The sequence below is a fragment of the Temnothorax americanus genome, unplaced genomic scaffold, assembly GCF_048541705.1.
Source record: "Temnothorax americanus isolate GAGA-0224 unplaced genomic scaffold, ASM4854170v1 Scaffold161, whole genome shotgun sequence".
Classification (NCBI taxonomy): domain Eukaryota; kingdom Metazoa; phylum Arthropoda; class Insecta; order Hymenoptera; family Formicidae; genus Temnothorax; species Temnothorax americanus.
Genome location: NW_027509298.1, coordinates 139,592 through 160,582, shown reverse-complemented (window position 1 = coordinate 160,582; position 20,991 = coordinate 139,592). Strand labels below are relative to the sequence as shown.

Here is a 20,991-nt window from a genome sequence, read left to right as displayed (position 1 = left end):
GCGAGCCGCGAGTAGCCATATAATTTGAAGGGCACTCGCCCTCGCAATTGAGGAACGTACCCGGGCCCTCGAGGACGGCGAATATTGTGCTTGGCGGGACAAAAAGATTGACGGGATCGGCGCGGGGCCGCGGAATCTCCGTGCCTGCAAAAGAATTCGGGATTTGCATGGCAAATCGCGGGATCGTCCGCGATACGAGTCCTTATTTCGTGTTTGGGGGCAATCGCCGGCCAGCGTGGTCGACACGGCGAGATCGCCCATAATTTTTGCGTCGTGCGGAATCGAGGTGGCCCGGGTGCGCGTTGAAGGCGTAACCGAAGGCGCGGCGAGTCGGCCCGTCGGCCTCGTGGCGTAAGTTCGGTGTGAGTTCGAAGTCGTGGCGAGTTCGAAGTAAGGTACCGCGTTACCTTGACTCAACTAATTATTCATGTTAAGCTTTTGTGTGCTCATCTGCGTTTATCTGTTGCGTTGACCGGATCTCGCGTGCGTTAATCTGCAGTGTTTAAAATTCGACATTCTCGCGTGCCCTTATTGCGTCGTTTATGCGGCATTCGTGCGTCAGCCTCTCAGACTTTTGTGCAGTAATTTATATAACATCTTCGCGTTAATTTTTTCGTTGCCGCGGCGTCTATCCGCCGCCGATAAGGTCTCGTTACCGCGTGGTCTGATTCCGAGTGCGAGATGCCCAGACCAATTATACCAACACCTACTTTGATTGATATTCTGTTGCAAGTGCCTTATATCTGACGAAATATATCATATGTTATTTTATTACTATTATTTTGTGTGTGATTGATTGCGTGACGCCTCTCTCCAAATTCCCTGAAAGAGAACTACGCCCTGAGGTATTGCCGGGAATATCGCGTTAGATATAATAGTGTACGGTGTGGTGCGATCCGTCGCACCTGGCGCCCAATCTTTGGTGTCGGAATTAGTTGCGCGTGCTGCCAATCCACGATAGCCCTCCACCGGATTGCGAGACCGGGGGGAAAAGCGTCGCAGCGTGAATTATTTTTACTTCTACTGGAACACATTTTATTATGTGAATTACTTTGCCTGCTAAAAGAGCCATATATCCGGGTCCCTTCATAAAGTGGTAGGCGAAGATATCGGGGGATCGTGTAGCTATAGCTAAAGCGTTATGGATCATTTTTGACTCGAGATCGCATTGTTGTAATAAGATGTTTCTGTATAATTGATTAATCTGACCACGGATGTGTTTTTCTACGTAGACAAATTTTGAATTCATATAAGTAAAAAGATCGAGATTGGCTACACGGCCGGTACGTTTAAGGATGTCCATTTCGAGTAAGGTCTCCCAAATTAATTTCGAATGTTCGGTTCGAGCGTGTATCCACATGCTGAGTATCTACCAGTGCTGGTTAATGCAAAGACTGTGTTTTCGGCTTTTACAGTATAAGCATTTTGAGAGTGTTCATTTGCGTGGTCGATCACTTTTTCTGCATACCCTCTGTACAAGGTGCTATATGAGGTGAATTTACAGGAGTTGTCAGGTATAGGATCCCAAAAGGTGTTTCCTCCTTCTATGTCGGTGCATTTGGTGGTACTAAAATCACAGACCACACCTGATCTGAGATGTATACGGTTAGTGCTCAACTTAACGTTGGCGATGTAATCTTGCAGGGTGATCTTGACAGTCGCTTGTACGAGAACATTCGTCTATGCTCTGTAAAGATCTGTGTAGGATCCTCCGGAACATTTTCCGTCAGCGTTCACAATGCCAGTTAAGGTCGCGGGACGACTGGTGGTTTCATTAGGTTTTAATGCCATTATATAAGTTCCCTTAAATTCGAGTGTTCCATAGGTATGCATTCGTATACACGCTTCCTTAGATACCTCGTGTACATACGCATATTTCCCATTGAGAACCTCTGAATTGTGAGAAAACATTCCACATTTTTGAATTGAGCGATCGATTTCGACCTTACCAATCACCTTTACAGATTCGAATTTATTGAGCTGCATTAGGTGTATGAAGACTTGGCTGGATGTGACCTTCGGTAGCGGAATATCGCATTCTTTAACGTTTACTAGTGATAGAGTAGTAAGATTTGCCAAAGCAGACCCACAATCATATCCTATTATTCCGTAAGTGTGGCGTATCCATATGGTTATTATTAATATTGCGGTTATTTCTTTAATCCGGGTATCCATCTGAAATTTATATGACCTTATTGAGTTGTTTTTGTAGTTTGGAATATTTTCTCTTTTTTTATTTGTTTATTTATTTATTTATTTATTTATTCGTTAACTGGTTTGATATGAGAAATTTGCAATCGGTTAGGGTGTACAACTCGACTATTTTTCTTGATTCTGATTTCCATGTTGTTTTTATTTAGTATTTCTAGGACTTCGTGAGGTCCAGTATATTGATCTCCAAATTTACCTGGCTTAGGTCCTTTTAGCAAAAATACGTGGTCTCCGGGTTTAAAGGTTCGAGGGTTAATTTTTTTGTCGTAGTGTCTCTTGGATTTGAACTTTGCTTCGACGACGTTTTCACGAGCGTTCGTCTGTATAGTGTGTAGTTGTGTGACGAAATTTATTAAGTACTCGCTGTAATTAGCTAATTTATCTTCTAGAGCCAGAGGTTCGTTTGATGAAATTCTCACTATTTTACCAAAAACTAATTTGTACGGAGTATGTTTTGTTGCTTCGTGTATACTAGTATTATAATTAAACATTGCTAGGTTAGTCCATCTATCCCACTGTTTTTGTTCGTTTGCGTATTGTTTAAGGTATTCTCCTAATGCATGATGTGATCTTTCTAACGATCCATTTGATTGAGGGTGAAAGGCCGTCGTGCGAAATTTGCAAATTCTGAATATTTTAGCAATTTTTTTCATCAAATCGCTTATAAAATTTTTTCCTTGGTCGGTTAATATGGCTTTAGGTGCCCCTAATACACAAATAAATCTGTCCACGAAGGCTTCCGCTATTGTTTCAGAGGTTTGATCTGGTAGGGGTACTCTCATGCAAAATTTAGTTAATTGATCTTGCAAAGTTAAAATATATTCATTGCCTCTTTTGGTTTTAGGCAGAGGTCCTACGATGTCCATTGCTATACTTTATCGAAAGAAGATCCTGGAGTGTCAGTAATTATCATAGGCTGTTTAGTCTTTACTCGCACCAATGTTTTCAATTGACATTGTAAACATTGTTGTGTGTATTGTTGAACGTCGGCTTTTAAATTTTCCTAGTAATATTTATGCTTAATTCTATGATAGGTTTTTGTAACGCCTCGATGTCTTCCGGTAGGCGAACAGTGGATTTCACCGATTATAATAGAACGGAGATCCCTAGGAGGATATTTATAAATAATCCGTTACATATAATTAGTTTGGTTGTCGAATTAGCAAAAGTTAATTGTAAAACGGATTTTATGTTATTCCATGGTACGTTATTGACAATATCTGTCTTTGCAATGCTGAGTGTCGGCGACTTCTTGTAAGTTTTTTATGACTGCAGTAATCTGCGTTAAAGTCATTGTTCGGCCTTCTCGTTGTCCTTCACTGATGGGTAGTGCTATACGGTAATATTTTTTATACTTTACGGCCTTTGCTTTACCTAAAGTAAGCGGGCTTAATCGTGGGATTTCGTTTCGTTCGAATAACTTTTGTGATCCGGAATCTAACGGTTTTCCACTAGTGTCGACAAAGTATGCCAAATTGTCTTTACGTAAAAATAGCAAATTGCGAGTTTCTACTATATTACCTTTGAGTGTTTGATCATCAATAACGGTAGGTTTTATCCGTGGATTTTTATTTTCATTAGCGGGGACGTTAAATTTGCTAGATTCGTCTTCTTTATCAACTATTTCGTTATCTTCAATGTCACTATTTTTTTTATTTCATCTCCTTGATCTTGTGTTCTTTCTTGCTGGTCATGTATATTTTTTGCTGTCTGGCTTCGAGTTTGTACCTCGGTTTTTAAAAATTCGCATTTATCGGGCTGTAGTTTTAAATTAGCTTGGCGGAGTCGTTCCATTACTAAATTATACCTTCTTTTGTGTTCTTTTAATGTAGGAGCGGAAATAATAATATCATCCATATAAATGAATACACCTTCTATTCCTGTTAATATTAGATCCATTAGTCGTTGAAAGGTAGCGGGGGCATTCTTTAATCCGAAAGGCATTCTTTCGAATTCATAGTGACCATTAGGAGTCGTAAATGCGGTTTTATGGCTATCTGCGGGGTCCATTTCTATTTGGTGAAACCCAGAGGCAAGATCACATACTGTGAAATACTTTGCATTGCTTAATTGGTCGATAATTTCGACAATGTTCGGTAATGGGTAGGCATCGCCCGTGGTTTTTTCATTTACGCCCCGGAAATCTAGTACCACTCTCCAACGTTTGTTTCCCTTTGAATCTTCTTTTTTTGGCACTATCCAAATGGGTGTATTGTAAGGTGACTGAGAAGGTTTTATGATCCCTGCCTCGAGCAGTTCCTTTACCTGCTTATTTATTTCCTCTTTGTGGATTTGCGGAAATCTATATTGTCGAGTATTTATAGTTCGATCATTTGTTGTCTGGATTTGATGTCGCAGTACATGAGTTGCTGTTAATTTTTCTCCGGGAATATGAAATCGATCTTGACTATTTCTTATGAGTTTCATAACGCTTTTTTTTCTTTATTACTTAAATGCTCTAATCGTAGCAATTTTGTAATTTCCGTAAGCCTATCTTCCTTAGGTTCTCCGGGTGATACGAAACATTCGCGTGAAATAACGTCATTAGTTGGTGCTTCTAATATTAGCTGATGTTGCTTTGATTTACGTTGATTCCGGAAATTTTTCATTATTTCCTGGAATCGAGCTTGTGCGCATGCCAAGGTTTTTGAAGACGGTTTACTTTTTCTGTTAAATTCATAAATTCTTTCCATATTAGGATTATATGATTTTACTCTTCTCATAAGTTCTGCAATAGTAACCTGAAAGGTATTATTTTTATTATTATCACTTTTTATGGGTATTCCAACTCTTGGAAATATTATTTTTTTCACTTGATTTAAGGAGCTCTCACTTTTTGGCTCTCCTAAACAAAGTTATGTCGTATTACGTAGTGAGGTTTGGTTACTTCCCTCCTTGTAATCGACGGGAGTAGAATATACCAGAGGAGTCTGGAAACTTGCCTCTGCAATTCTAGGATTATTTAGATCTTTTGGAGAGGTTTGGTAACTTCCCCCTCCAGAGATTTGGGAATTATTTAATATTTCAGGAGGGGTCTGGTAACTTCCCTTTCCAGGATTTTTATCATTTAATAATTCGGGGGGGGGGGTTTGGTTACTTCCCCCTCCACGAATTTCAGAATCATTTATATCAGGAGGGGTTTGGTAACTTCCTCCTCCAAAGATTTGGGAGTCTAGCATTTCAGGGGAGGTCTGGAAACCTTCCTCTCGAGTATCTAGATCGAGATTTTCATTTAATTTTTTATTTTTTCTTATAGTTTTATTCTCAATCTTCTCCTTAAATTCTTTTTCTCTTACTTTATTTTGGTTTTTATTTATAACCTCGTTTTTATTTAACCTTGCATGATCGTTATTTTTTATTCTTTTTTTCACTCGTTCTATGGGACGTTTTGCAAATTTGCGTAATTTCCTCTTGGTTGTTTTGCTCTTCTATACCCGATTCGTGTTCGTCGAATAATGCATTTAGTGGTTTAAGGCGCAGGGTTGGTACCTGAACTTCCACTTCTTCGTCTAAAGTACTTATGACTTTTACATACGCCTTTCCGGAATTGTTTTTTACTATGGAATCTCTCAGATAAATCCCGTGGGTTATTTTTAATTTCGGCAGATATCCTATTTTCATTTCTGGGTTTTTTATCCTTACATAAAATAAAGACTCTGACTGCGGAAATGCCGTAATGGTTTCCGATGAAAAGAAAGGTATATTAAATCCTGATACATTTAGACATCCCTTAGCGTAATCTATCATTGAGGAAGTCTGTTCAAAGAATTCGTTACCTAATATCCCAGCTTGTGGAATTGGCAGATCATTTGATACTACGTTAAAAATTACTGGTTTTTCGAAGAGTGGTATAATAACCTCTCCGAGCGAATAAACTGGGTATTCGTTTATACCGCTTAACTGCAAATGTTTATTGTGATTGACGATATTGCTATTTGATAAAAATTTTTCTTTAATTAAATTCGGGCCAGAACTGGTATCCAGCATAAGGGTGACGTGCAAAATTGATTCACCGAAATCTACCTGAATGGTCGGCACGCGTCGGTGTTTATCGAGGTTTACGGTTACGGGTCGTATCTCTGTTGTTTCTTTGTCTATTGGGTCTTCTGAGATGTCGATGGGTGTGAGATCCGTTCGGACCCCTGCTGCACACCCGACTTCGAGGGGCCATTGGAGTTTTTCTGATTAATAATTGCTTGCCTGCGATTATTGCTCGCGATTCTCAATTCGCAGTTTTCAAGGAGATGCCCTTCTCCCTTACAATAGCGACAAAATAATGAATTTTTGGCTGTTACATTTGACTCCATCTTAGCTTGGCAATTTCTAGCAATGTGTCCGAAATTATTGCAAATTTGGCAAACGATTTTTGATTTGTTTTCTGTATTACGTTGTTCATTCTGTTTCTTCCAAAATTGTTAGCTGAATGACCCGGTTTATCGCACCACTGACAAATTATCAAAACCTTATTCTGATTGTTAATATTCTGATTATTGTTTGCTCTGCATGTTTTAGCGTCGTGACCGGATTTAGAGCATAATTGACATATAAGATGACTTTCTTGGACTATGTTAACAGGGCGTTGGACTTGAGGGTCGCGGAGCCGACATTTGTCGACGCTATGTCCACGTTTCAAAATCTCTGTTCCCAAAGCAGTTTTATTATGTAATTGTTGGGGAGAATGAGTTAGTTTTCTACAATTAGGTGCTGTGTGTCCCTCTTTAGAACAGATCTGACAGGCTCCGAGAGATCGGGTAGCAATTGCTGGTTTATTCGATATGCTACTCGGTCTCTGTCGTAAATCTGTCATCTCGTGTAGCTCTCTCTCTATCCGTAACGCGTCGGCCACGGTTCCCTGGACGTCTAAATTTCTCGTTACTTTTTGGTCGATCTCCTGGTTTAATCCTCTAATAAAACATTTGCACATAATTCTTTCTAAAGATGCTTTAATATTTTGACCAGGAAGGGCATTTCCCGAAATTTTATGGGCTTCTAATATTTGTTTGCCTAATAGCTTTACTCGATTTGCATATGTAACGACTTCTTCATTTTTTTGATATATGTGGCCTAGTTCTCTTTGCAACTGATAAATATTTTTAGCCGCGCCGTAAACTTGTTCTAAGTACTTTGTTAAAAAAAGCTACTGTGTCGAAATCTTGGTCCTGTATTGTACGGCAAGCTTCGCCTATGATTCGGGTTCTGATTATTTTAGTGATTTGGGATTCTGCCTCATAGGGCAGCATGGCTTTTGCTTCTTCGCATCCTTCGATAAAGTATGTTAACGGAATATTTTTTCCGTCAAAGAAAGGAACGGCCTCTACCGCGTATTTTAGACTAGCAAAAGGGTTAGCGTGCGCCATTGTTTCTGCGATGCTTATGAAAGAATTATATTCGACTGGCCGTTCAGGTAATATTGTTTTATCCACGGAATCGTCGGAAACGTGAAGAGTGAAATCGGACGTATTAGATATATTTTGTTTGTCCTCCGCAATTTTGCCAACGTTTGGGGTGAAAAGTTGTCTAGGTGCCGATTTAAGGTTAGGAAAAGGAATGGATGTGTATGATGTAGAACTACCGGGTGCAATTTTGCGTTGATTCTCTATGGCTTGTTTATACAGTTCATCAACTTCGGTTTTATCAGATTTAGACCTCGTACTCATTACCACTCTCGAAAAACCGCACGTTTATCCCAGACGAGCCCCAATTTTTAAATTTTGTTACGTCCAACTCCGGGATTAAGGGTCAGGGGAAGGGAGGACGCAGCTAGATACTTACAAATGTCGCTCGCAGGTACGCGCTCTGGGACGCGTGGCGCGAGCTGAACGCACTTTTATGACTCGGAAAGGGTCAACGTCCGTGAAGACGTTAGGACGCCTTTCGTGAGCGGTGCGATCGTCGGTCCTTTTTCGAGTCAGAGAATTTAATCCTTTTAACTCAGGATCAGACCTCGTGCAATTTCGAGAGGTGGAATATAGGTGGGTAAAGTCTTAGATTATAAATAAATGGAAAGGACCCCGCACCAAACCACGGGAAATTGGTTCCCGGTCAAATTGGCTAAAAATTTAGTATGACGTAGTTCATGACGTCTTGGTGAAAAGTGACCATGGGCACAAAGTCCAAAAGTATGGAGTTTTCGAGTTACAGAGCGTCAAACATCAGGAAAATGGGTTCATCGGCTCATTGTAGTCCTGTGTACGGTCGTACTGGTTTGTGCCTGTGTGTGTGTGTGTGTGTGTGTGTGTGCGTGTGCGTGTGCGTGTGCGTGTGCGTGTGCGTGTGCGTGTGCGTGTGCGTGTGCGTGTGCGTGTGCGTGTGCGTGTGCGTGTGCGTGTGCGTGTGCGTGTGCGTGTGCGTGTGCGTGTGCGTGTGCGTGTGCGTGTGCGTGTGCGTGTGCGTGTGCGTGTGCGTGTGCGTGTGCGTGTGCGTGTGTGTGTGTGTGTGTGTGTGTGTGTGTGCGCTTCACTATGTTGTTCTTTGTAATGTTCTGATCAAAAGCTCCAATGGGCACGAAGTCCAAAAATTGCTAGTTTCCGAGATACAGAGCGTCAAAGTTGCGGTATACGGCTATTCCTGTTTAACTAGGCAGGATGTCTTAACACCGTTTCATTATTTAGTTATGAAACCAATGAAGACTGAACCACCGCAACTCTTCTTTGCATTCAGTGTGTAAAAGGGAGTTTGGATATGTATTTTTAAATATAACCCAAGAACCGTCGGCATAAGCATTACCCGATGTATACCACGTAGAGGTTGCGCGATCGGATTTTATACATCACGTAGCCCTTAAACGGGCTGATTTTTGTAACATTTTCATAGGCATTCTAACTCACAATGGAGTATCACGGTTTATTGTTTACTTTTTAGTAGCGTGGTCTATTTGCTGCATCTTGTACGGACTTGATTAGTCTCCTGGATGGATAATGGACGTTTTCTTGATATTGTGCATATCCCAAGAACCATATAACGCTCGCAATGTGTGCACATGGTCCAACAGTCCGAGCACCAGACTTGCAGGAACAATAATAACCTTGTACATGATTATCATTCTCATCTTCTTCGTCCTCCACTTGTTCATTTTCCTCATCAGTTGGTATATATGCTATCCAAAGCTGATGTTTAGTAGCATTACGAAATCGAGAAAATACTCGAACTCTCATGAATCCTGGCTAAGACAGTCTGTTTTGATCTCGTAACATTTCCAGCTGGAGTTCTTCTTTACCTTCTCGCTGTAAAATTTATCTTGCACATATGAAGGGGCCAGCTTTACTTGATATATACCAAATGTGAGGTCTTTCAAATGTTGAATTGTTAAAATTGGGAAGTCCTGTATTTGTCCAGCATTTAAACGTACCCATCTTTGCGCGTTTCTTGTGTGGAGATTCTAAGCTTCTACAAGTGCCTGAACAACATTCGGTTCCCTGGCTCGTTCAAGTAGTTGTTGAGCCAATTCAGCATTGGCTCCTTCCATCAAAATAAGAGGGCGATATCTGTTTATAATTGCACCAGCTATCCGATACAAGTCTCCAATATACGGAATCTGCTGAATTTGTACAGTCTGCTGGAAGATTTTAAATATTGATCTAAGGTGTCAATTTCTGGCTTCTACTACCCACCTTGATTTTGTAACAAGCCGCGAATCGTTTGCATTTTCAGTGCTGAGCTGATGTTCGTTGTGATTCAGAAGCGCTGGCATTTTCCAAGTAATGCCCAATTGTTCAAACAGTGGAATGGCATCTCGGTACCCTCTGTCAACAATAATAATATCATCATCCTGAAACCATCTTCTCATTCTATCCGCATCGCGCTGAAATTTATTTTGCAAAATAGCACCATCATTGTTCGGATGATCGGAAAAGTATGGACCTTGAATGTTAAGAATCCAGCCATTGGGTGCAACTATCAATACCGGTTTGACCAAGTGACGTCCTTTGTGAACAGAATAAGACTGTCGAAGTGCTCTGAAGTTGGTACTTTTCGGCATGTACGTGTATGTGGCATCTATAATAGCAATGACTCTAGGAGTACGGGGATCTGGGTTGTACAATTCATTGGCGAATTCAGTTACATGTCTGGCAATATAATTTTCCCGCGTTATTGCGTCAAATCCAATATTGGCAGGTACAAAACGCTGCATCAGGGATTGTCTTACAGTAGCAATAGTTAAACTTGTTGCTTGTCTGCTTGGATATTGAAACATGGCGCAAAGAAATTCATCTGAAAGCCCTTGCCGCATTTTACACAAAAACATTAATAGTCCTTTTTTACCAACATACTTATAACCACCTTCACGAGGAACTTGGTCGCAGTAAGTAAATAGTTCTCTGAATTGATTTTTTGTTATAGGACAGAAACATTCAAATTCCTCATCTGTTAAGCTGTTCTCGTCATCAATTCGCGTCATACTTATTGCTACATTGCGCAGAGCCTGCAAAAATATTTGGAGTTCTGGTCCTGTAATCACATACGGTCTATTAATAAATTGCAAACCAAGTAACAGTGGTGGTAGCAAAAAACCTCGATCATCCAAATGATGTCGACATGATTTAACAAGCTGAGGAATGTATATGTCTTTGGAGATAAAAACATTAGCTTTACACTCAATTGACAATCGATGGAGGTCACCCGCGGCGTTGCATATAAGACACGTACCGTTCCTAGTTTGTCTTAAAACATTTAATCGTAAGCGACCTGGATCTTCTTCAATCGCTTGTATTTCTTCACGAACCGACTGGTTGCAATTTATACATATTTGTGTCAGATTTGTTACTTCCAGGGGAGGCCTATTAAAAGCGTCACGTCTCTGAACAGCTGTACCCATTTTGGCAGCATTTTCCTCTCCGTCAATACGAGACATTGTTCTAGGAAGAAATCGTTCATCACAAATATAACAGTGAAAATAGATTTTGTTGGTCATTTTGTATTACAGGTTCTCGAATGGCTAAACGTTAAGATGGAATAATTTAATAGCTCCGGATTTCGCTGCTTTTAGTGACTCTTATAAGTGCCAGTGTAGACTGCCTTTATAAGGGCTGAAGAAATAGCTCTAATAAGTGATGATGTGGCAGCTTACTATTCTAAAAAGAACTGTTGGGCTATCAACTACCCAACAGCAAAAAATCTTCTTTCAGTATATAAAAAAGGACAGTTGAAGAAACGATTCTCGAAAACGATGTAAGTGCTAGCTTAATATCCTAAAAAGGACTGTTTATCCAGCAGCTACCCACCGGACGAAATCTCTCAACTATCATAAGAAGGACTGTTACAGAAACAATCACTGCACCCGACGTGAAAAATCACCAACCACCCACCAAATGTGAATGCTCAACTATCCTAAAAATAACTGTCGAAGAAACAATCACTGCACCAACAACACTAACGTGAAAAACTGCTAACAATCCTCAAAAGGACTTACAGACATTATCGCTTATTAGACGCAGATTTGACGAGTAATAAGCTATAATTTCCAATGCTTACCATTACTGACGACTCATAATCGAAAATGATTTGTATTAACCAGTATTGACGTCTCATAAATGATAATGACCAGTGTTGACCACTATTCACCCGTAGTAACCAATAATTACCAGTATTGATTACTTATAATTAATATTTACTGGTTTTACCAGTATTGACCACTAAAAACCGAGAATAGTCAGCGTTAACACTAACGCACCGTAACTCAACCGTACAAAATGTCTGTAAGTCTTTTTGAGGATTGTTAGCAGTTTTTCACGTTAGTGTTGTTGGTGCAGTGATTGTTTCTTCGACAGTTATTTTTAGGATAGTTGAGCATTCACATTTGGTGGGTGGTTGGTGATTTTTCACGTCGGGTGCAGTGATTGTTTCTGCAACAGTCCTTCTTATGATAGTTGAGAGACTTCGTCCGGTGGGTAACTGCTGGATAAACAGTCCTTTTTAGGATATTAAGCTAGCACTTACATCGTTTTCGAGAATCGTTTCTTCAACTGTCCTTTTTTATATACTGAAAGAAGATTTTTTGCTGTTGGGTAGTTGATAGCCCAACAGTCCTTTTTAGAATAGTAAGCTGCCACATCATCACTTATTAGAGCTATTACTTTAGCCCTTATAAAGGCAGTCTACACTGGCACTTATAAGACTCTAAAAGCAGCGAAATCCGGAGCTATTAAATTATTCCATCTTAACGTTCAGCCATTCGAGAACCTGTAATACAAAATGGCCAACAGAATCTATTTTCACTGTTATATTTGTGATGGACAATTTCTTCCTAGAACAATGTCTCGTATTGACGGAGAGGAAAATGCTGCGAAAATGGGTACAGCTGTTCAGAGACGTGACGCTTTTAATAGGCCTCCCCTGGAAGTAACAAATCTGACACGAATATGTATAAATTGCAACCAGTCGGTTCGTAAAGAAATACAAGCGATTGAAGAAGATCCAGGTCGCTTACGATTAAATGTTTTAAGACAAACTAGGAACGGTACGTGTCTTATATGCAACGCCGCGGGTGACCTCCATCGATTGTCAATTGAGTGTAAAGCTAATGTTTTTATCTCCAAAGACATATACATTCCTCAGCTTGTTAAATCATGTCGACATCATTTGGATGATCGAGGTTTTTTGCTACCACCACTGTTACTTGGTTTGCAATTTATTAATAGACCGTATGTGATTACAGGACCAGAACTCCAAATATTTTTGCAGGCTCTGCGCAATGTAGCAATAAGTATGACGCGAATTGATGACGAGAACAGCTTAACAGATGAGGAATTTGAATGTTTCTGTCCTATAACAAAAGATCAATTCAGAGAACTATTTACTTACTGCGACCAAGTTCCTCGTGAAGGTGGTTATAGGTATGTTGGTAAAAAAGGACTATTAATGTTTTTGTGTAAAATGCGGCAAGGGCTTTCAGACGAATTTCTTTGCGCCATGTTTCAATATCCAAGCAGACAAGCAACAAGTTTAACTATTGCTACTGTAAGACAATCCCTGATGCAGCGTTTTGTACCTGCCAATATTGGATTTGACGCAATAACGCGGGAAAATTATATTGCCAGACATGTAACTGAATTCGCCAATGAATTGTACAACCCAGATCCCCGTACTCCTAGAGTCATTGCTATTATAGATGCCACATACACGTACATACCGAAAAGTACCAACTTCAGAGCACTTCGACAGTCTTATTCTGTTCACAAAGGACGTCACTTGGTCAAACCGGTATTGATAGTTGCACCCAATGGCTGGATTCTTAACATTCAAGGTCCATACTTTTCCGATCATCCGAACAATGATGGTGCTATTTTGCAAAATAAATTTCAGCGCGATGCGGATAGAATGAGAAGATGGTTTCAGGATGATGATATTATTATTGTTGACAGAGGGTACCGAGATGCCATTCCACTGTTTGAACAATTGGGCATTACTTGGAAAATGCCAGCGCTTCTGAATCACAACGAACGTCAGCTCAGCACTGAAGATGCAAACGATTCGCGGCTTGTTACAAAATCAAGGTGGGTAGTAGAAGCCAGAAATGGACACCTTAGATCAATATTTAAAATCTTCCAGCAGACTGTACAAATTCAGCAGATTCCGTATATTGGAGACTTGTATCGGATAGCTGGTGCAATTATAAACAGATATCGCCCTCTTATTTTGATGGAAGGAGCCAATGCTGAATTGGCTCAACAACTACTTGAACGAGCCGGGGAACCGAATGTTGTTCAGGCACTTTGCACGGGGGGGTATGAGGCGCTCCCCGGATTTGCGATTATTCAACAAATTTTCTTGAAGGACCAGAGGGCCCGTGCCCTCGCGAAAGTGAATAAAGCAAAGCAAGCAAGCGAATATCAAAAAAATGCGAGGCGACTCACCGTGTCGTTGCCCGGCGCCTCCTGGGTGTCGACGTCGTCCTCCCGTTGGCGAGATCTCTGGCGTGCAAGGCGAAAGCATGCAACAGTCCGGTATAGCAAGCGGGCACGGACAGGCAGGTATAGCAAGCAGGCCCAGATAGGCACGATAGCAAGCAGTCACAGATAGGCAGAATATCAAGCGATTAGGCCTTCGTGGTCTGCGATGGGCGACCGAGCACTCCAAGTTTGCACATGCAAAACGGTAACGTGTGAGTTTCACGACGTTCGACTGATGAGTCCCCCTCTTCGGCGTTTTCCGGCTCGCGCACCTGCGAAGTACGGCGCGAGCGAGTACCGAATTCTTCTCATAATTGGGGATGCCACCCGTGGGCGGGCAGCACGAGTCGGGTGAGTCGCGCGAATATCGACAAGTGTACTAATCGCGATCCACCGACGTTTCGCTAATAGGCGCGATAATTTAACCCGGTATAACTAATCAATACAAGAACCGTACAATTAACAATGTGAAGCGACAACACGAAATCGATCCTATAATTAGCTACTATTTACACTATGATACACGGCGGTGCGCCAAACATTACCGCCCACCAAAATACACCGTATTTTCTATGTTTGAGCGAGTCCCTCCGGTGAGCCGTCCATCGGCAGAGGGCACAGTTTCACCAGAGGGCGACTAAGGAGGCCATCCGCCGTCCTCACCGTAGCGACCCGGGCGACCCCGTCACGACCCGGATGCAATTCCTCGACGCGCCCTCGTCTCCACGCCAGAGGAGAGGCGTTTTCGGTTTTTAGAAGGACCAACGTGCCCTTTAATATCGCGTCAGCCGGCTTTAACCACTTTGGTCGTTGCTGGAGGGTGTGTAGATATTCTTCATGCCACCGTTTCCAGAACTGTTGGTGCATGTGCTGCACCAGCTGCCATCGATCGAGTCTGCCTATCGGCACCGGGTCTAGGTCGGGATAGGGAACCGCTACGAGCGGCTCTAATGTGATAAAGTGCCCCGGGGAGAGCACCCCGAGGTCGTGGGGATCCGAGCTGGTGGGGCACAAAGGTCGGGAATTCAGGATGGATTCTACCTGTGCTAGGAGGGTACTGAATTCCTCCACCGTGAGGATCTGCGCTCCCACCACGCGTTTCAAGTGGGTCTTTGTCGCCTTAACCCCCGCTTCCCAGAGGCCACCAAAGTGTGGCGCGGAAGGGGGGTTAAAGGACCACTGGATTTGTTTTCGCCCTGAGGCCGCCTCCATGCAGCTGACGAGCTCGCGCTGAGCCCCCACGAAATTGGTGCCGCAGTCGCTGTAGATCCGCGAGCAGCGACCGCGCCTAGCGATGAAACGCCTCAGAGCCGACAAAAACGAGTCTGTAGATAAGGAAAAAGCAAGTTCCAAATGAACCGCCTTTGTGGTAAAGCAAATGAAAATGCACACGTACGCCTTGAACGGCGTTGCCCCGCGAGAACGACGATTATATACGAAGAAGGGGCCCGCGTAGTCGACCCCGGCGATTGAGAAGGGTTTGGCCTGACGTACCCGGTCGAGCGGTAGGTCCGCCATGGGCGGTTGCAAGGTACGCGGGTTCGCCCGGAAACATTGGTAACAACGCGACAAACAACGTTTGATGGCCTGATGGGCCTCCAGAATCCAAAAATGCTGCAGTAGTAGGTAATGCAACGCTCGACGCCCCGGATGCAAGTGTAGGCGGTGGGTGCGCTCTACTATCAGTTCCGTGAGCCGGTGCTTACCGGGCAATAACGCGGGATGCTTGGCCTCATGAGATATTGCGGAGTGCGTGAGTCTACCGCCCACCCTGAGGACTCCGCGCGCGTCCACGAAAGGGGCGAGTTGTCGCAGAGGTTTGGAGCAATTCTGATTGCGTTTCAATCTATCGCGATCCTCTGCAAAACGACAAGATTGAACAACTTTAACGAGGTATAGCAGGGTCGAATAGAATTCGACTTGGTCTACAACAAGAGTTCTGTGAGGTGAATTCGACTTGAGTCGATTAACAAAACGAAAACAATAAGAGAATATTCTAACGAGTTTATCCAATGACGAAAAACGATCAAGAAGCGGATCAACAACAGAAGCAGAGTTTACGACATCAGCAGGATTTACAACAACAAAAGCATGAGATTTTTCTTCCTCCGGAAAATCGTCAGTTTCCAATATCGTTTCTGGAGTGGGTTCGAATTCGGCGAGCCACGCAGGGCCAGCCCACCAAAGCTGGTGATCCACTAATTCTTGAAGAAACAAGCCCCTTGAGCAACAATCGGCGGGGTTAGACTTGGTGTCGACATGTCTCCAGCAAAAGATATCTGTGTTGGACTGGATGCGGGCCACACGATTACGCACAAACGTCTTCCAACGGTGGGGGGCCGAACGTATCCAGGCGAGCGCGACCTCGGAATCAGACTACGCGTACGTGCCGTCGATAGTAATCTTAGGCCGGAGGATGTTCCCGATATACTCCGCTAAGTCCGACAGTAAAACGGCTGCGCAAAGCTCGAGTCTCGGCAAGGTGATGGCCTTAAGCGGGGCCACCTTTGACTTGGCGCTGAGCATTCGAATCAGTACCCCGTCCTCGGCGACGATTCTAATATATACAACGGCTCCGTAGCCCTGTTCACTCGCGTCACAAAATCCGTGTATCTCCCGTCGGATTACGTTGGCCATGGCGATAGTACGAGGTATGCGAATGGAAGCTAGCGCGGGGAGTTCCGATTTGTATCGTCCCCATTGAGAACATACTTCCGAAGGAGGCCTATCGTCCCACTCTAATTTGAGCACCCAGAGTTGCTGTATCAGTCTTTTAGCTGCAAACGTAAGGGGAGTCAGAAAACCTAACGGGTCGAAAATACGAGCCAGTTCCGAGAGAATGGTGCGTTTGGTACAATCTCTGTCCAACAGGTGGACCTGAAAGCCGAAGTTGTCCGTTTGAGGATACCAACGAAGTCCGAGAACTTTGAGAAATTGATCTTCCAAGGATTCAAACGATAGCAATGATTGACTGCAAAGCTCTGGATCGAGACCTGCTAAGACTGACGGATGGCTGCTGGCCCATTTCCTGAGCCCGAAACCCGCGGTTTTAAGCAAAGCTTGTAGCTGCCGCTGAAGCTCACGGGCTTCCCCCTCAGATTCGGCGCTCGCCACCACGTCGTCGACATAGACGCTCTCCTCCAAGACCGCCGCGGCCAGAGGGTAGCCCACTTTGCCTTCCGTTGCCAATTTCAACAAGCAGGCGATTGCCAGAAACGGAGAACACGTCAATCCAAAAGTGACAGTCAACATCAAGTAGTCTAAAATCGGATCATTCTCCGAGAAACGCCAGACTATTCTCTGGTAGTCACATTGACCGCGCTCGACCAAGATCCGAAGGAACATTTGTTTGACGTCCGCAGTAAGCGCCACGCGGCCTACCCGGAACCTCAACAATATCACGACTATATCCGTCTGTAACTTAGGCCCGGATCGCAATACGTCGTTCAACGAAACGCCGTTCAAATCCTTCGCCGAGGCGTCAAATACGACCCGCAATTTTGTGATAGTGCTATCCGATTTAACTACCCCATGATGGGGCAAATAGAATACATCCGTCCACCGGGAATGGCCGTTCAATCAGTTTCATATAACCGTTATTCAAATAATCCTGCATGAATTTGTTATAGTTTAATTTAAACTCTGCATCTAATTTAAAGCGACGCTCAAGTGCGCGAAATCTATTTAGGGCTACTTGACGCGTGCCGACAAAACGAGGTTTATCCCGTTTGAAAGGATACGATACAACAAAACGACCGGACGCGTCCCGACGCGTGGTCTGAGCGAATAATTCCTCGCAACGTCTATCCTCCTGCGAATACGGTGGGACCGATGGAATCTCGTCTAGTTGCCAAAATCGACTAAGAGATGCGTCCAACGAATCGAGAGTCATAAACGAATGTGTGGATTCCGGCTTTGAAGCGTAGCCTCTACTGGGGTGCGCGTGCTTTCCCTGCCCTGTGCTTGTATTACGAGTGAGGTGCGGCCTCGAGTTGCAGCCGCCTTTGTATCATTTACCGCGAGAACTACCGTATGGCACTTGGTTCGTCCGAAACCACCCCTCTGCATGCAACTTTCGGAGATAAAGTTTAGCTGGCTCGCGTTATCTAACAGAATACGAACGGGGAAGGGATTTCCGTGTGCGTCGAGCGCTTCGGCTTGTACCGTCGACAACAATACGATCGGGTTCGACCGCGCGACACTAGCCATGCTAACGAGGGGTTCGCTTCCCTGCGATGACGTTGTCCCCGATTCGGAGGGTGGTTCGGCGTCTGTGGGTGCATTCGCCGAGCCCGAGTTCTGCTCAAAATGCAGGAGCGTGTGATGTTTGGCCTTACACGACCGACACGTCCACGACGATGGACAGTCATTAACGCTGTGGCCCGCGCGGAGGCAGTTATAGCACAAGTTCGAAGCTTTAGCCGTCGAATGCCTCTCTCGGGGTGCTAACTTTAAGAACCGAAAACATTTTGCAACGAGGTGCACGTGTTGTTATTTACATACCGGACACTCGGCGGTTCGAGTTGCGAGCGACGAAGCCGACGCGGAATTTTTTGACGAAGTCGACTGAGACTTTTGCGACGTATTTTGTGAGCCCGATACCGACGCGAGAACCCGGCAGTGATCAGAGAGGAACTTTGTGAGCTGCGTGAATTTCGGTATTTCCTCCGCCCGGTGTTCAGATTCGAACTTCTCGCGGAGCGAACGAGGGAGCTTCTCCAGCAAGAATTTGAGAAGAAGATAATCCCAAGCGTCTGTAGGAAATCCTAATAGATTCAATGCTCGCGTGTTCTCGGTGAAGGTGCTCAACAGCGTGCGCAGGAGGACGGCCGACTCCGACTTCAACGGCTGAGCTTTCAGCATCAAGTCCACGTGATAATCCGCCAAGTCTCGTTTGTTTTGATATCGCGAAATCAAGGCGTCATAAGCTATCGCGTAGTTATCGGCGGAGAGAGGGATGTTCTTGACGACGTTCAGCGCTTCTCCTTTCAAGCAGGATATCAGATATTGATACTTTTCTATGGTAGGGACGTTCCGGTTCTCGTGAATAGAGATGTTGTATAACGCGATGAACGAGGGCCAAAGCGTGAAATCTCCCGAAAATTGCGGAAGTGAGATCTTGGGCAATTTGACCGATGACGTCTGGGCCGGGGCCTGCGGGGCCGGAGCGGCTATTCGGTCGGCGCCCACAAATCTCTCGTAACGCCCGATTACCGCGAAGCGCATCTCGTCAAAGTCCCGGCGAATCGAATCCTCCGTTTCAAACTCTTCATCTGAGGCGTTTTGTATTATCTTGAGGTGGGCTGCCTCAAAGTCCTCGACCAATTTGGTCACGATGGGATATCGCACGAGAAAGTTCAGTCTCTGATTTACATTGTCCGCGGCGAGCATCGACAGCTCATGAATCTCCCGCATACGTTTCACGCATAACTCGCGTTTGGTTACATTACCTCGACTCATGATGCCCGGAATACAATCACTAGGTCAACCAAGATGACGATAGCAGCTCACTTCGATGTGAGAATATCAACAATGCCGGAAGCTAACGGTCTTCAAGTTCCGAAATGTTCGCAAAACGAAACAACTATCTCCTTGTTATGATGACGAGTCGGCTCGGCTCGAATTTCTGTTCGAAGGCACGACGGATATTTTCGAGAGGCTATAATAACGATTCGTACAATTTCAAAACGACGGTAGGTTGATGCAAAATAATAGGGTGCGAGCACTGGCGGTAGAGGGGGATCAAGTAGGATAATTAACGAGGAAGATGGTTGCAAAGGATACAAAATAATATAATAGTTAGACCAATAACAAATCAACAATCAGTAATCAATAATCAACAAAATCAAAATTATCAATTAAATTGGCACAGGTACCCGGTTACGACGAAGAAATTGCACTCAGGTACTTATCTGATCGAGCCTCAGTAATACGCGTTGCGCGCGGTTTTACTACATAAGCGGAATATACGACATGAGCATACGACATGAGCGGTATACCACACGAGCAATCCACGACACAAGCACTAATTTATGTGGCTCAATTACAATCACAATCTCCAATGACTAATGGAAATATCATATGAGTGCTGATATATTTTATCCCGGGGACCAGTGCCGCCAAACAGTGTTGTCGATCGATGGCAAATATTCGCAAGCGTTCCAACGATCGAGAAAGTGTGTATGTACGCGTGTATTTTTGAATTGTATCGAAAACAAACTCCCTTTTACACACTGAATGCAAAGAAGAGTTGCGGTGGTTCAGTCTTCATTGGTTTCATAACTAAATAATGAAACGGTGTTAAGACATCCTGCCTAGTTAAACAGGAATAGCCGTATACCGCAACTTTGACGCTCTGTATCTCGGAAATTAGCGATTTTTGGACTTCGTGCCCAATGGAGCTTTTGATCAGAACATTACAAAGAACAACATAGTGAAGCGCACACACACACACACACACACACACACACACACACACACACCCACACCCACACCCACACCCACACCCACACCCACACCCACACCCACACCCACACCCACACCCACACCCACACCCACACCCACACCCACACCCACACCCACACCCACACCCACACCCACACCCACACCCACACCCACACCCACACCCACACCCACACCCACACCCACACCCACACCCACACCCACACCCACACCCACACCCACACCCACACCCACACCCACACCCACACCCACACCCACACCCACCCCCACACCCACACCCACACCCACACCCACACCCACACCCACACCCACACCCACACCCACACCCACACCCACACCCACACCCACACCCACACACACACACACACACACACACACACACACACACACACACACACACACACACACACACACACAGGCACAAACCAGT

The 20,991-nt window shown here is 44.1% G+C and overlaps 1 protein-coding gene and 1 pseudogene across 1 annotated transcript; both read right to left on the bottom strand.

The window, feature by feature from the left end:
- Positions 1-931: 931 nt before the first annotated feature.
- Positions 932-5,832, bottom strand: LOC143895663 (uncharacterized; annotated as a pseudogene).
- An 8,837-nt stretch (positions 5,833-14,669) lies between these two features.
- Positions 14,670-19,559, bottom strand: LOC143895662 (uncharacterized). Its single transcript, XM_077402954.1, has 4 exons — positions 18,603-19,559; positions 18,117-18,398; positions 16,490-17,567; positions 14,670-15,958 (listed from the first exon to the last, which is right to left on the bottom strand). Exons 1-4 carry the CDS (start codon positions 19,557-19,559, stop codon positions 14,670-14,672), a joined length of 3,606 nt encoding a protein of 1,201 aa, XP_077259080.1.
- Between the last annotated feature and the right edge of the window lie 1,432 nt (positions 19,560-20,991).

Excerpts from the sequence above, each read along its gene's own strand:
- LOC143895662 (XM_077402954.1), bottom strand. The coding sequence starts at position 19,559 with ATGAGTCGAGGTAATGTAACCAAACGCGAGTTATGCGTGAAACGTATG. Across the intron at positions 18,399-18,602 it reads CTCGAACCGCCGAGTGTCCG|AACTCGGGCTCGGCGAATGC; the intron begins GTATGTAAATAA and ends CATTTTGAGCAG. Across the intron at positions 17,568-18,116 it reads GCCATACGGTAGTTCTCGCG|GATTTGAACGGCGTTTCGTT; the intron begins GTAAATGATACA and ends GCCTCGGCGAAG.